Here is a 15,067-nt window from a genome sequence, read left to right as displayed (position 1 = left end):
AGCAGAAGTGACCTTGAGTGAAATTTTGTTCCTGGTAGCTTGTTCTATGGTTGCCTTGGGCTATTCAGAGAAGCTTCTTGTGCACAGACAATCATGTGCCTGTATGCCCTAGGCATGTGTTTTTTTCCTTAACAGGAACCAATTAGTGTTACCTAATCCTGCATGAGGGCAGAAGCCAGCGTGCACTTCTTGCCCACCTAAGCTCTGGAGCACTGTACTGTTTGGATCATAGTTCTTGTGACCTACAGACCACTTGATGACTCTATTTTAATAAAACTATTGCTATTATGACCTTGATCTTTTTCTTCTACCTATTTCTTTTTCCTTTTAAAAATAATGAGACTAAGAGAAATCAACACAAAAATAGCAGCTGTATTGATATCAAAGGATAGCCATCTAATCTGTTATGATTACTTTAACCGTGCTTCATTCAATGTTAGGACAGTGTAGCTAACTTATGTCTGAATGATCCTCTAGCAATACAACAGTTAGAACTGAGCAGTTGTTGCACAGTTGTGAGCAGCAGCTCATGTTTTAAAGTGGCTAAAAGGTACATTTACCCTTAACTAGAGACAAACTTTTCCTTTTGGGGGTGTTGCTTGTCTGGCCTAGAACCCCCTTATAGTCATCTTCCCTTCTCCCCCCATTCCTGGGTCTGAGAGGAAAGAAAATCCTAGGGCATCTTTACACATGCTCTGGTGAAGTGGGGGGGCTTTAATTAGAGCAGCTCTCAGGAGCTGCTTGAATTAAAGCACCTGCAGTGTCTTGAGTATTCAGCATCCCATGCTTCAAAATGGCATCTGGGTCACTTTAACTAAAGCTCGTTTGACAAGCTTTAGTTAAAGAAGCATCCCCACCACCATTTTGAAGCACAGGGACGCTGAATACACAAGATACCAAGGCTGCTGGAGCACATTAATTAGCACACTCCAGCAGGCTCTATTAATTGAGTCTGCTCTGATGCGCTGTAATTACAGCACATTGGAGTAGGCATCCTGCACATCTACAGGCACCCATAGATGCTGCTTCAGGTCCATCTGTTTGTTGCATGGCTTTTCCTAGACCCCTGAGGATTTAAACTATCCACCCTGTGACTATTTTTGTCTATTGGGAAAATATATCTATTGCCAAGAAGACTTGTATATTATTACCAGGAAATATACAAGTTATTTACCTACTAGTCCTGGAAGAAGCATGAAAACCAGGCTCCAACTCCATCTTCTGGGTAAGTCCATGGGATCTGCTGCCAGTTTCAGGATTCTGGGCTCTGCCATATGCTATGCATCTTCAGGCATCAATTTAATGAGAAGACCCTCCTCTGCAGTGGGTCCTGAGACTAAGGCCAAAACTCTACAAGAATTATACAGCTTCTCCATCACCTCCTTAAACAGCACTTTTGGAAAAATGTCAACAGTGTTGCTTATTTGCTTCTTTATTGTAGATTTATAGACAGAGATTTGCTTGCAAAGCTGGGTATGCTGACAGAAGGGAACATTTTAGAATGTGCATAAGATGATAGTAACCAAAACTGTCCAGTTTCATAGGTGTCAAGAGGCGTCTGATCTGGGCAACTTTGTTTTACCCAAATCCAAGAGAACTCTGAATTTAAAACACCCTTGCAAATAATCAGATTCTAGACGCGGAAAATTTATAAATTTGTTATATGTTCCATGTCTAAAATCTAATTTTTGGAGGGCTGTTTTATGGGGGAAGGCAGCAGAGTATTCCAGTGTCCGGACTCCTGCCCCTTGTCACCTATCCCCGCCACCACTCATCCACCCTGCTAGAAAGACCAACACTTTCTTTTTAAAAAATCTATTGAATAGCAAGCCCTGGAAATTTAAACTAACTCCTGTCTAGGAGAACTGATCATGGGCTTCCTGTGACTCCTCTTAGCAGAACACTTTTTTTTTTGCTTTAGATAGCAAATAATTGAATGACCAATGATTGACCAACCACTCTAACACCCTTATGCCATTGGCTTCCTGGTTATTCCTTCTTATGCAAAGGTAGATTGTGTATAAATACATAGACTTAAATCAAGCAGATGTGAATGTCAGTCTTAGCCAGAAGTAACAGTATCTAGTATGTATCAGGCAATGTGATAAATGTTAATAACTTGAATTTCTTACCATCTGTGATTGTACAGAAATTATTCTGCCTTTTCTGGATCAGGAAAGAACTTGTTGACTTGGTCTATTTATCTTGTTATCAAACTCAACAGTAAGTAACACTCTTAAGTTTAAGATTCCATCATTAGGCTCGATCTGGAAAATGTCACTGTCTTCAAATAGTAATTGCTAAGGTTTAACAGACTTTTCTGAATGTAGTGAAGTTTTTTCTTAATATAGAGCAAGAATAAAATCTACGAATCTAAGAATAGTAAGGAAAATTCTATTCTGATAATGAACTAACATTTTGGCTGATTTAAAATTTACTAAAATGGAGAATCGGAAAGAATATGTGGAATATGAACTTTGTTTCATTCCATTTTTTAAAATATTAAATTATTTTATATTTTCTTTCATTTTGTATTGTTTAACATGTATTTGGCATCTTTTGATGGTAAGTTTATAAGAGCTGCTGATTAAGAATGCAAGTCAAGTGCAGCAGTTAAAAACAAATTACAGGGGAGGTATAAAAGACTGGTTTTGAAACTGAAAACTGAGACCCAAATATTCTAAATACATATTTTATATATGAATAAAGTTTTACAGTAGTTATTCATCATTATGTTTGCATATCTGGTTTAAAATACATTTGTAAAATACAAATTGTTTTGTTTATGACCTTACACTTAGTTCAGTAATTACTTTTCCATGGAGTATGGGCAAACAAACAAGTTAGATAAAAAGGGTGCATGGATTTACTTCACATCAGCTACTCTGCAGTACTGTACATTTTTATCCATAACAAGTGAAAGTTAAGCTGCAGTAGTTTAGCTCTGTTTGTATTAATCAACTACTGTGGTTAACTTTCACTTATTGTGGAGTAAATGTATGCATACAAAAAGTTTATTACAGATGTACAGTAAGTTTCTGTACCTTTCAGTTTCCTGTACTTTGTTCATATGTCCATTCCCACTGCAAGCCTGTAGTTCTTTAATATCATTTTTACAGTGTAAATCTCTTGAAGATTTATTGAAGTTTTTAAGGTTCAAAAGGGTATTTTTCTATGTAAAACCTGGCCTTGCTTTAGTTGTTTGTATAGGATCATTGTCAGGTAGTGCTTTAATTTCTTGAGCGGTGTTAGAGCTACAAGAAGGTAGCTGAGTTCCACTGACATCCTTTGTTTGATAACTAGGTCTTATTCTTCCTCTTTCTCTGTAAATTGGTCCATGGCCCCTGGCAGTTCTTTCCTTGGCTGCTTTGAGAAGAGGATAAAGATTTTGTGCTATTTTGGATTCTGATTCAATGACTTGCTTTGCATATTCTTGAAATTCCTGCTCCTTGTAAATTGCAATAATTTCTCTCTGAGCATCATAATCCAGTTCTTTTTGCTTTTCCTGCTCTCTTTTTGCCCGTCTTTCAGCCTGTTAAAGGAAGGGAAATAACAGAAGCCCAAATATTTACATGCAATGAAGCTGTAACAGAATAACTCTAAAGTTATGGAAGTCCTGAGGTAACACTGACTTTTAAAAATAATTTGGTCTAAATATCTCTTTACTATAAACATTATTATTCATAGCAGAAACTGGTTAGAGTTGCTTAACTGACATTCTTTATTTGTCCACAAAACAAATACAGAAAGCTGGAGGATATGGGTCACAGGTGTGTACAGGGGTCTTTATTACAGCAGGCTCATCAAAAGCCATGGGGCTTTATGAATGTGGCTAGTATTGTCCTGGGTGTGTAATTCTCAGCAGTGTTGCCAGCCTTGGCCATTTTCAAGGGGCCTAGGTCAACCTGTAAAAAATATGGATACGCAAAAGGCCCTAAAGCCTGTTGCTGAGGCTAGGGACAGAAATTACATATTCACCAGTATAAGTGATTGGAAGCCAGTTCAAATCTGTAACACAACATAAGTTCAGTGCATATAAACTACTTTCAAAATGGCCGAAACTGGTTTAAGATAAACCTGGATGAAGTATCAGACTTAACTGATTCAGGTTAAAATTGGTTTATGGAATTTCTGCCATAAATGAAGGGGGATTTAACAACAGCCTTCAACCACCTGAAGGATGGTTATAAAGGATATGGCTAGACTGTTCTTTGTAGTGGCAGATGACAGAACAAGGGACAGTGGGCTCAAGCTGCAAAAGGAGGTTTAGGTTGGATATTAGGAAAAACGTTCTCACTAAGAGGGTGATGAAACACTGAAACAGGTTACCTGGAGAGATGGTGGAGTCTCCATCCTTGAAGGTTTTTAGAGCCCAGCTTGACAAAGCCCTGACTGGAATGATCTAGTTGGAGGTAGTCCTACTTTGAGCAGGGGGGTTAGACTAGGTGACCTCCTGAGGTCCCTTCCAACCCTAATTTTCTATGATTCTATGAAACCCTCCTTTTTACTTCACCAAGGATATAAATCCCAACTAATTAAGACCTTCCAGGCTCACAAAAGATCTGGTTCAGTCCAGTTCCAAAAGTTTCAGTAAAACAAACTCTCCCTCTGCCTGAAGAAGTGTGTTTGTACCTGAAAGCTTGCAAAGAACAATTTTTCCAAATATTCAGTTGGTCTAGTAAAAGATACTACATTTACCCAAAGAATCTTGTCTGTCAGTAAAACAAAGACATTTAAATAAAACCAATCAAAGAGAATTTATTAGAATATTAGAATGTGCCACCTATAAATATGGGGTATAGGCTGAAGGAAAATTTGGAGAACATGGCAAAGTCAAAGAAACCTGCTGCCAATATGCATGCCACCCTCCTCCCATCTCTCATCTTCCCAGCTGATATAGGTAAAAATCTATATTGTGCTTTCATGGGTAGCTAAATAAACTTTGGGATAAATTTTTGGTTTTTGTGTTTTATAGTACAAGCAAATAAAAGGTCAAGCTGAAGACCTGTTTTTGCATCTTTTATTAGCAGCCAACGGTCAAGGTTACCTGTAATCTGGGTAACAGCAGACACCAAATTATTTTTACATAAACCAGCCTTGTAGTTGTCATTATTTGTTGTCATATTTTGGATCCCTGGAGATGAGAGGATCCAGATCCTATTTCTAATCCTCTGAGCTAACTGCATTCCCACTTTAATATAAAGTCTGCTGAAAGTTCCTATACTTGAACTCTAAGAGTAACAATTCTTAGTGTGCTCGGGATTAATCTCATATTCTCTTGGTTTGAACTCAACTTTGATAATATAAACATTTAAGTTTAATGCAAAAATATTGTGCCATCAACATGCATTGAAATTTCTAAAATATCAGATAATTCCTCTATTTACCATTTGCTGGATTTGAAATTCTTTTGTTTTTATGTTTTCATTGTGTTGTCTTTGTTTCTTTTCTTTTTCCATTTCTAGATAGATGCGATCTGCTTCTGTTAATTCCTGAAGCTTTTTCTTAGCTTCTAATCTCTCCTCTTGTTCTTTTTCTTTTTTCACTTTCATCTGTTTTGTGAAAAAAAGTTAACTCAGCCAACAGATTTGGAAAATGTATTTTTAGAAAACCATTCTACAGGAAAGAGAAAATTACTCAAAGAATCATAGAGTTAAGAAACAGTGATATATTAGCTGAGGCTTTCAAAAACTAATTTGACACCCCTACATTCATTTTCCTTTGATGTCAAAGCTAGTAACTGATTAGCCATGTGACTTTGGCTACCTGTCTACAGCCAAAGAGTAAGAAAAAATTGCCCAGAAACATCTCATACTGTTCTCTTAAAACGCTCGTTTACAAAACAGTTTTCAAGCTGGCCCATGAAACACTTACTGGTGGTCCACAGAAAACTAACTACTGCTGGCAAAATCCCTTTACCCCCAAATGCTGAATCCCTTTGCAAGACAGAAAAAATACATTACTTTCCCAATATTATGTTTCCATGTAAAGAACTATTGGTGTTCCAGCAACAATGTTATAAAGTCCCAAGCAGAAGGTGAATTTGGCTGTACAGTAATGACTAGGAGAAATAATCTAGAAATCTGCCCTAAGAGTATGAAAATTATATTTGGCTGGTGACACACAAGCCTTATTACTCTGTTGTGAGATTTCCACTGTCCAGAAGTTACATACCCAAGAACTTTAGCACTTAAGCTGATTAACAAGATGATGATAAAAAGTCACCCAATAAAAGGACATGCCCATGTGTTATGCCCATGTCAAAATCTGCCTCTTTTAGTGGACTCTATCCAAATTTACAGATTCTCTGCCCTTGCCTAGAATAAACTCTGCTTCAGAGAGGCTTAACTACAAATTTTGATGCCCAGGGCAAAAGCAGAGATCCCAAGGAGTGGAGGCTGAGTGCCAGGGAGTCTTATGGCTGATGGAACTGGAGCATGGGCCACCATTCTTGACATCTCCACTTTACATCAGCACCTGGGGCTCATGCCCCATTCACCCATACCTAATTAAGTTACTGCTGCTTTGGGTTCCTACCCCTGAGCTGTAAAGAGAGTGGTTCCCTGGATACAACTCTTAAAACCTTATACTTTTTATGTGGCAGCAATAGTGGTGTGTTCGGGAGAGTGATTGGAACAAGAATGAATGCAAGATTTAGGTATGCATGAAGGAATCTCCAAATTGAAGTTACAGAAACAAGGAGAGGCCAGATTATTCAAAGACCCTGCTCAGCCTCATTAAATATGATAGAAGCCCATCAGTCTTTAAAGGTCTTTGCCTTCCTCAGGCAAAGAAAGGCCTCTCTCATTTAGGGAAAGTGCTTTGTATTTACCACTTGCTCTTGACCCTGCAGGATAGCAGGAGGGTTCCATTACAGAAGAGCTATGTTTTTCTTCTAAAAAGTGCCGAAAGAGTATGTTGGGCACGCTACAACAAAAAAAAAATCGCCCACCTCCCCAGCTGCTTGAAATAATGGATACTGAAATTTAAAATGGTTGCATCAATTGACGAGGATAATGCAGCCTTCCCATGACTGTTTATAAAGCACCATCACCTACAGCTTGCTTAAAAAATAATGTACATTGGTACATGATGATGTACATTAGTTGAAAGTGTTGAAAAATGAGGGGTTCACTGAAAAGGAAAGGTACTGAAAACTAAAAATACTAAAAAAAAATACTGCTTTTTCCCAAAATCCTTCCAAGAAGAATGTCTGTGCCATTAAACTCCTCTTTCTTTGAGAGAATTCTTACGACAGTTGCTCTGTACTCTGCAATTGATTTCAATTCGGCTGTGTGTTTTTCCTCTTTTTCTTTGAGTTCTTCTTCCCACGCAGCTTCTTTCTCTGCAACAGCTCTAGCAACACGTTCATCTTCCTCCTGAAATGTCTGTTTCATCTGTGCAGCCAGACAGTTAATAATATTATCCTGACGTTCCTGCATTAGCCTGTAGCACAACAGCAATTAATGTAACATGTCAATGTTACATAGACAAGCCTGGCTTTCTTACAAGTATCTCATTTATACCCTGATTGATTAGTATAAATGTCAGATTAAGTAATCAGGTCTTTTTCTTCCCCTATCTTTCTCCTTCAAGGAAATCATAGCCACATCACCATAACATTCTCCATCACACTTTGGACAGATGAGGTGAGATGAAAAGACTTCAACATGCTGATGTGGTATTTTAAAAGAACAGTAAGATCCCAGACAACACTCCCAGTATCTCTGATTAGAGAAGATGTAAAAGGTGAGAAAATAATTCCTCTCAGATACTTTCCTCTTTTATTTTTTCAAAATAGAGTTTTACTATCCAGAAGCATTGTGGCTAGGCTACCTATTACTATAAGATTTTTTTTGCTTCACTTTGGATATTAGTGTGGAAATACTGGAAATAGCATGACAAAGACTTAATTGTGAATCTGTGCTTTATCTAACATTGCACCCACCTGTTCATTTCAGCTTCTTTTTCTCGTCTCAACTTGGCCAAAGTTTGTTTTGCTTTGAAGTGAGCTCTAATTTTATCATTTTCCTCCTCTTCTTTTTGCTCCTTTACAGCTTTAAGAACATGTTGGTCAGCAATGTACTCCTTTTTAAACAAAAATGTCCTGTTATTTACTAAAGATGGGCACCTAAGTCTTTGAAAAAAAGGAACTGAAAAAACAATTGGGCAGGGTTTTACACCATAATATGTAAGTTCCCTAGGCTTGCACAAGGGGGAAGACAAGGATCTAGAACAGTGGTTCCCAACCTTGGGGCAATGCCGCACACAGAAGATGAGCCACGCTGTGTGCTGGGAGCTCCCCTGACCCCGGGCTGCCACTGTCCCACTCTGCTCCCAGTGGATAGCAGCAAAAAAAGTTGGGAACCACTGATCTAGAAGAACAATATTGTTCTCACTTTGATAAACTACCTTAAATTATGGCCAACCTACATCGAATTGCTGCAAAAGTATGAGTAATATTTTCCTGTACGTGAATTTCTAGATCTGAGCTCCCTGAAGGACAGAGGCTGCTGGACATCAAGCCAGCATGTGAGATATATAGTTCCTATTTGTGAGTGACTTTCATTATGAAGGGGAATAAAATAAAATAATCTAGTTATACTGACAACCTAATGCCATTTTTCTTTCCTAATAAAGATAAAGGAAATTAGAACAGCTCAGTTTAATGGAAGTTTTAAAATTGGAGATATTCTCCTTGTTATGTGCAGCATAATTCTTACCAAGGACCATGCACAGTCTTAGCAACTATCATGTTGCTGTTTCAGTGAAAATTAGTGGGTCTGTTGTTAAAAGGGAAGCCCCACCTAGAGAATAGGTACTGAAGAGAGTAACATAAATGGCAAAGTAGGGTGTTGTTACTGTGGCAAAACTACCCCTGACTTCACTGGAATTTGTGGGAGCTGAACACCTTTGAAAATCTGGTCATATCTTAAAAAGAAATGTATTTGCATAGGCATCCAAAGTGGGAGAGATTTAGACTTTCTACTTTTCTGCTACTTACAAGATGAGTCCTCTTGTGTTCAAGTTTTTCTTTCTCCTTCTTTTCCTTTTCTCTCAGAACATCCAACTCGTATAACCTGGTAAGTCTTTGAATTCCTTTAGCTTCTCTTTTTGCCTCAAGCTTAGCTAATTCTGCCTGGTGTTTATGTTCCTTTATTCTGCAACATAAAAGGAAATATTAATAGTGGACAAGGAAGAAAACATATGTAGTAAGTAACATTTACATATTTCTAAAGGTTTTAACAATGTTAGATTATTTGAATTGAAGGCAGGTAGAGTGATGGGGTCCAGGAGCTGAAGCAATACATCTTAAAGTCCCAAGCTCAGCCCAAGGCAAGGGATGAGCATTGGTCAGCCCAAGGCAAGAGATAAGCACTGAAAACTAGACTGGCAAGGGGGACCTAGGCACCTAAATGCACTACTTTGCAATGGACATTGATTAGGAGAGCCTTGTATATCACTAATGCTGTGTCGGGGAACTGAATAGACACTACCCTAACCTAAGCTGCTGAAAAGTATGTGGAATCCAGCAGTAGGGTCCACTCTCAACAGACCCTTGTCTATCCTGACAGTGGGACTGGGGCTGGTTGTGACAACTGCATTGTATTCCATCAAAATGTACTTAAGCAAACAGATGGAAGATGCGCTCGGTGATCTCCTGTGTAGTGCCCAATTTCGTTGTAGTCTGCATACAGTATACATTTCCTAGAAGTAACGTGTTACATTGTAGAATTGTCTCCCGAGGAACATATTGGAAGCTCCTTTCCAAATGAAGCTGGACTGGAAAACATGGTAGGTGAGGTAATATAAGTAGAACAGTGCTGTGCTGGGGAGATAAGACTGGCTGCTATAAAAGGTCTTTTATCTCTACTGAGATAACAGCTCACTTTCTTTCGTGTCATTTTTGTAGTAAATGAACTAAGTTTAGCAGCATGATTCAAGTGTATGCATAGAAAAAGAGAGTGAGTTTAGATAAGAATCATTACAGGTCAGAAACAAGCCTATTTTACATACTGTTCCAGCTGGTCTCTGCAAAGTGCCTGTCGTTTCATGTGGCATTCATGTGCCTTTTCTTGTTCTTTAAGGATTGCTTTCTCACGCTCATGTTCCATTTCTTCTTCTCTTTTTTTGTTAATGTCTGTTTTTTTCTTTTTAAATTCAATCTGAGCTTCCCTTTCCCTTAGAACCTCAGTAAGTAGAAGTGCTTGCTACAAAAGAGAATGGGGACATTTTGTATGGTTACTTTATTGCACATGTGGTTATCCCCAAAGAAACTAAATACAATTTGAATGTAAAGATGACAAACTGTCTACAGACATGTAACCCTTTCACTCTGTCAGTCTGATAATACTGATATATTTTTGCTGCTTCAATGGCCTCTCTTCTCATTGCTGCTTGGAACTGCGCTTCTTCCAAATCCAGCTGTTTTTTTTCTTCCTCTTCCCTTTCTTCACGCAACTTTCTGGCTTCAAGGTTCTTCTGTGCCAGGCCCTACAATGCAGGTAAAATCACGCTGTATTAGAGGAAACAGTGAAAAATGTTGGCGCAAAATCTTGAATGCTTTGCTAAGACAAAATTGGCAAGAATTTGGTTAGCTTATTTCTGTGTCTAAAATGAACTGTCAAACCTTTTTAAAATGTGCTTCTGTCATGTTCTTAAATCTGGATTCAGATTTAAAAGCATGTTTTATGTGAGGGTCCTGTAAGTAATTAAGAGTAAGCTTTCCTCCACTGGATAAAGAATGTATAAGGATCCCTTTGGACAGCAGTGAAGTGCAGAAATCTCTGAAGTAATCTCTGCACAGGCTAATATGCCCCAGGCCCCACACACCCTTAGGGATGGCTTTGGTTGTATACATTAGACTAAGTTGGTGGTGCAGGCAGCATTGCATCATGCATAGCACCATTTTCAACACTATTGCAATGAAACAATAATAAATGGGTCCAATTTAAGTTAGTGTGTCAATTTAGGTAGACCAAATGTGTGATTATGTGAGTTGAAATTAGGTATGAAATGGTACATTTAGAAGTGGAAGGCCTCTGGTGATATTCTGACTATGGAAATGCATGAAACAGGAACCCTATAGGGAAAGATGTCAAATGTATGGCTCTTGGGCCAGGTCTGGCCTACAGGGCTACTAGAGGGGCTGAGAATTCGGGAGTGGGGTAATCACACTAAGGTCCACTACCAAAATCCTTCATGGGGAGCTTCACAGGGGGTGTGGTCATGGCACTTTTTTATTTTGGCAAATGTTTCATGTGCCAAGTCAAATTAGCCAGATCATTTCTGAATCCTTTTGCTTGAGCGAAGCTCAGTTGTTCAAACACCGGATGTGGTGCTCTAACCAGCAGGTATCCTCCACCCCAGACTTTTCAGCTTGGGGCTTCAGGTACTTCCACATCCATGGGCAGCCGTCTTGCCTGCAGGCCCAAGGCTGGAGCCAGGGTTCAGGTACCCTCCAGTTCTCGCCCCAGCCAAGGGCTGCAGGAGCAAGCCAGAGGCTGCTGCTGCAGCGTGGCTCCCCCTCCCCCCCACCGCCTCCCTGCCCGGGCTGCTCCTGCGGAGCGAGGAAGAGGAGCCCTGGGCGTGTCAGCAACAGGCGAGGTCAGCAGCGCTCCCTTGTTCGGGAGGGAGGGAGGGGGTGAGTGAGCGCGGCCGGCGGGGAGAAGCCCCGCGCGCCGGCCCTTACCGCCACGGTGTTGGGCCAGTGCTCGGTGAGGGCCCGGGACCGCTCGTGAAGGGCCCTGCGCTCCCTCCTCTCGGCCAGGGCCTGCGCGGCCTCCCTGTCGGCGCGGCCCACGCTGTCCCGGATCCGGTCCCACTCGGCGCGCGGCAGCACCAACACCTGCCGCAGCTCCGCCGCCCCCGGGGCTGCAGCCGGCATGGTGGCGGGGGGGCCCGGCCCCGGCCCCCGCCGCCCCGCGGCGCCGTCCATGTCTCAGCCCGACGCGCGCCCGTTACCGGGGCAACCGGGATGCGCAGCGAAGGGGTCATGCGATTGGCGGGCCGCGGCCCTATGACGTAGCGCGCGGGACCGGAAGTGGGGGTGGGAACGGCCGGGGGCGGGGCCGCGGGGGCGGTCGTTGGCCCGGGCCGGGCCGCAGGCGGCCGGAAGCGGGGGCAGGTGAAGCCCGGTCACGTCCCGTGGGGTTGGGGCCGACGGCGGCCACAGGTCCCCTGGGTCGCGCCGGTACCGCTCTGCCTCGCCCTCGGGGCTGTGGCGATGCAGCCCTGGACGGGGGTGGGGGCTGTGGCATCCTCCTGTCGGTGCTGTGGGGAAGCCTGACGTTACCGGAGCAGGAGCTGGGTAGCGCAGCCCAGAGCCCCCCGCGGCCCGACCCGACTGACCTCCAGAGGCTCAGGGGGCGCCAGCGCGTTAGGGAGCTGTAATGTGCGGACGCTGGTGCTTTAGGTGCCTGTGGCGTGGGATAAGTTCACTCTCGCCCTTGTTTTCTCCTCGCAAGCGCTTTCTGCTTTCATCATTTTGGCTCCAACAACGTTCCCGGGTTTCCAGGTTAGGAGAGGAGCGGGGCCTGAGTCAACAGCGCCGCAGCAGCTCCAGCTGCTTTGTATTTGACGTTTCTGCAAGACCCCTGAGGGCCGTGTGCGGGCTGGGGAGTCCCAGCGCCTGGGCTGGTTTTCAGCCAGTGTTGTAGATGAAGGATTTGGGACTGAAGTCCTGGCTGTGTAGCTGTTGGTGTCCAGTGGTCACAAGACTGAGTGTGCGAAAGATTGCAAGGCTGAGTGAGTAACTGTGGTGTTTAGCTACTCTTTAATCATTTGGTTAAAAAGGGTAGGTGGATGTTGTATTAGACCTTTGCCAACTCTTTGCTACGTTCAGCACAATGTCTCCCTCAGCTGTAGCATCCATGAGTAGCTGGCTATGTTTAGATGTTCCTCCTGGCTCTTTCTTACAACATTTTACATTTTCCAGGAGGAAATCAGGGTAGGAATTCAGCATGCAGGAAAAGCCCTGCTTATATCAACACAATATTTGTTTCTCTTTTCAGAATAGACTCTTACCAGTCAACTATGAAGTTTCTGTTGGCTTTTGACTTTGACTATACAGTCATAGATGAAAACAGTGACACCTGGATTGTGAAATGTGCTCCTGAGGAAAGGCTGCCTATTGGAATAAAGAGTTCATATAAAAAGGGACATTGGACTGAATACATGGGCAGAGTGTTTATCTATTTGGGAGACAATGGAGTAAAAGAAGCTGAGATGAAAAGAACGATGACAACAATCCCTTTCACTACAGGAATGACAGATCTTCTAGGCTTCATTGGCATGAACAAAGAACTCTTTGATTGCATAATCATTTCTGATTCTAATACAGTATTTATTGACTGGATTTTACGTGCTGGCAACTTTCACAGGGTGTTTGATGAAGTGTTTACAAATCCTGCAACTTTCAGTGACACTGGATATCTTACTGTGCAGAATTTTCATGATCATTCCTGTGCAGAGTGCCCCAAGAACTTATGCAAAAGAAAAGTTTTAGAAGAATTTGTAGATAAGCAGTTACAACAAGGAGTAAACTATACCCAAATTGTATATATAGGTGATGGAGGCAATGACCTGTGTCCAGTAAAATTTTTAAAGAAAAATGATATTGCTATGCCTAGACAAGGATTTACATTAGAGAAGCTGATTTCTCAAATGTCTCAAGATCTCCGTCCCATAGAGTGCTCTGTTTTAGTTTGGTCATCAGGTATTGAAATACTCTCTTATTTGAAAATACTTATAAAGGAATAATTCAAAATATAGAGATGGATAATAGTAAATTAGTAAAGATGTCTTGTATTGCTTGGAGAGAGTAATGTAACTACATTTGCCTGCTATTATGAAGTTGGGATGTTGTTATCTGAAAATAAGGTTGTGAAGTGCAGTATAAAAAAACCTATTCTGTTCCCTTTTCATTTAACTGGGAAACTGATGATATTGAAATGCTTTTCTTATATGAGAATAAATAGTGCAGGTCTTTCAAGTCATCAAAAGGGTAAGAGAGAGAGAGGGAACATAAAAGAGGATCAGCTATTACTCTAGTTTTTCAGGTCTCTACTTGTTTGTATCAATTAGTCATGTAACAGATGGCCTCTCTTCACATGTTGGGGAGAGGGACAGGGTTAGCACACAGAATGATGCCTCTGTCCATAAATGTGTTCTAGGTACTAAGAAAAAGTACTGCAACCATTGTTCTCATATTTGTTAAAATAGCATAAATATTTTAATTTGTAAATTATTTAGTATGTTTCAGATCTACTTGGCTTAAATATTTGTATTTTAAAATATTAAATATTTTACTAAATATTTTTATAATACTTATTGTTGAAGCCAATAAAGCTGCACATTTCTTACCTAACAAAATGAATGTAAATTGTGCAATATATTCTAGCTGCCTTTTTTTGATTAAAATACCTTTTGAAAGGTCTGAAAGTAGTTCAGGAACCTGGGGATAACTGCAGATTTCTGACCCCCCTCCAGGACCAGCATAAACGCTGGGCTTTTCTCAGAAATACAGCAGTCTCCCATTCTGCTGACTGCTACCACAGCAGTAAGTTGCTCTCATCTCCTAGAGCAGTGGCGGTTCTCCATCTTTTTATACTTGGGACACTCTTCCAGAACTTTTTAGAATTTAGCAGCACCCCATTTAAAAGATTAATATAAATGTATTATGACATAAACATACTTTTTGATGGATTAATGTGTTAATAATGGATTATATAATTACAGCATATTATATTTACTTCTTCAGGCTGCTGATGGGGAGTGCTCCCTGGCTCTGTCTGGTCTAGTGCATGTTTGCTCCTTGCACAGCAGTGGACTCCCCACATATGGCTCTGGGTCAGTAGTAGGGATTGGGAACCACTAGGCAAGTTCTTAGTTATCCCAGGGCAATTCCCCCTTGAATTCCAGCCCTGGAGCAGAGCAGCAAAAGGGGTGGAGTCCAAGGATGTTCAGTTGGCAAGGACGAGGTGCTGGGCTGCACAAACGATATGGGGAGTGCTGATGGAGTGGGCAAAAGGAGGCTTGGGAATGGGAGGGGGCAGGTCAAGGAGGC

The 15,067-nt window shown here is 41.3% G+C and overlaps 2 protein-coding genes across 5 annotated transcripts; one reads left to right on the top strand and one right to left on the bottom strand.

Annotated features, from left to right (window-relative positions):
* Positions 1-2,676: 2,676 nt before the first annotated feature.
* Positions 2,677-11,974, bottom strand: CFAP210 (cilia and flagella associated protein 210). Its single transcript, XM_006268876.4, has 8 exons — positions 11,693-11,974; positions 10,321-10,494; positions 10,018-10,211; positions 9,005-9,161; positions 7,949-8,088; positions 7,254-7,446; positions 5,388-5,552; positions 2,677-3,532 (listed from the first exon to the last, which is right to left on the bottom strand). The coding sequence occupies exons 1-8, from the start codon at positions 11,936-11,938 to the stop codon at positions 3,173-3,175; spliced, it is 1,629 nt and encodes a 542-aa protein (XP_006268938.3). The 5' UTR covers positions 11,939-11,974; the 3' UTR covers positions 2,677-3,172.
* PHOSPHO2 (phosphatase, orphan 2) lies at positions 3,523-14,373 on the top strand. Of its 4 annotated transcripts, XM_019480574.2 has the most exons (3): positions 3,523-3,621; positions 7,597-7,749; positions 13,014-14,373. In XM_019480574.2, the coding sequence occupies exon 3, from the start codon at positions 13,036-13,038 to the stop codon at positions 13,759-13,761; it is 726 nt and encodes a 241-aa protein (XP_019336119.1). In that variant the 5' UTR covers positions 3,523-3,621; positions 7,597-7,749; positions 13,014-13,035; the 3' UTR covers positions 13,762-14,373. The 4 variants fall into 4 exon arrangements, with proteins under 4 accessions (XP_019336119.1, XP_014455089.1, XP_006268927.1 ...); XM_014599603.3 differs by lacking the exons at positions 3,523-3,621; positions 7,597-7,749 and adding an exon at positions 12,051-12,127; XM_006268865.3 differs by lacking the exons at positions 3,523-3,621; positions 7,597-7,749 and adding an exon at positions 12,182-12,517.
* The last annotated feature ends 694 nt before the right edge of the window (positions 14,374-15,067 follow it).

This window comes from Alligator mississippiensis, chromosome 4, assembly GCF_030867095.1.
Source record: "Alligator mississippiensis isolate rAllMis1 chromosome 4, rAllMis1, whole genome shotgun sequence".
Classification (NCBI taxonomy): Eukaryota; Metazoa; Chordata; order Crocodylia; family Alligatoridae; genus Alligator; species Alligator mississippiensis.
Note: the sequence above shows the minus strand (reverse complement) of the source record. Positions and strands in the feature narration are given on the sequence as shown.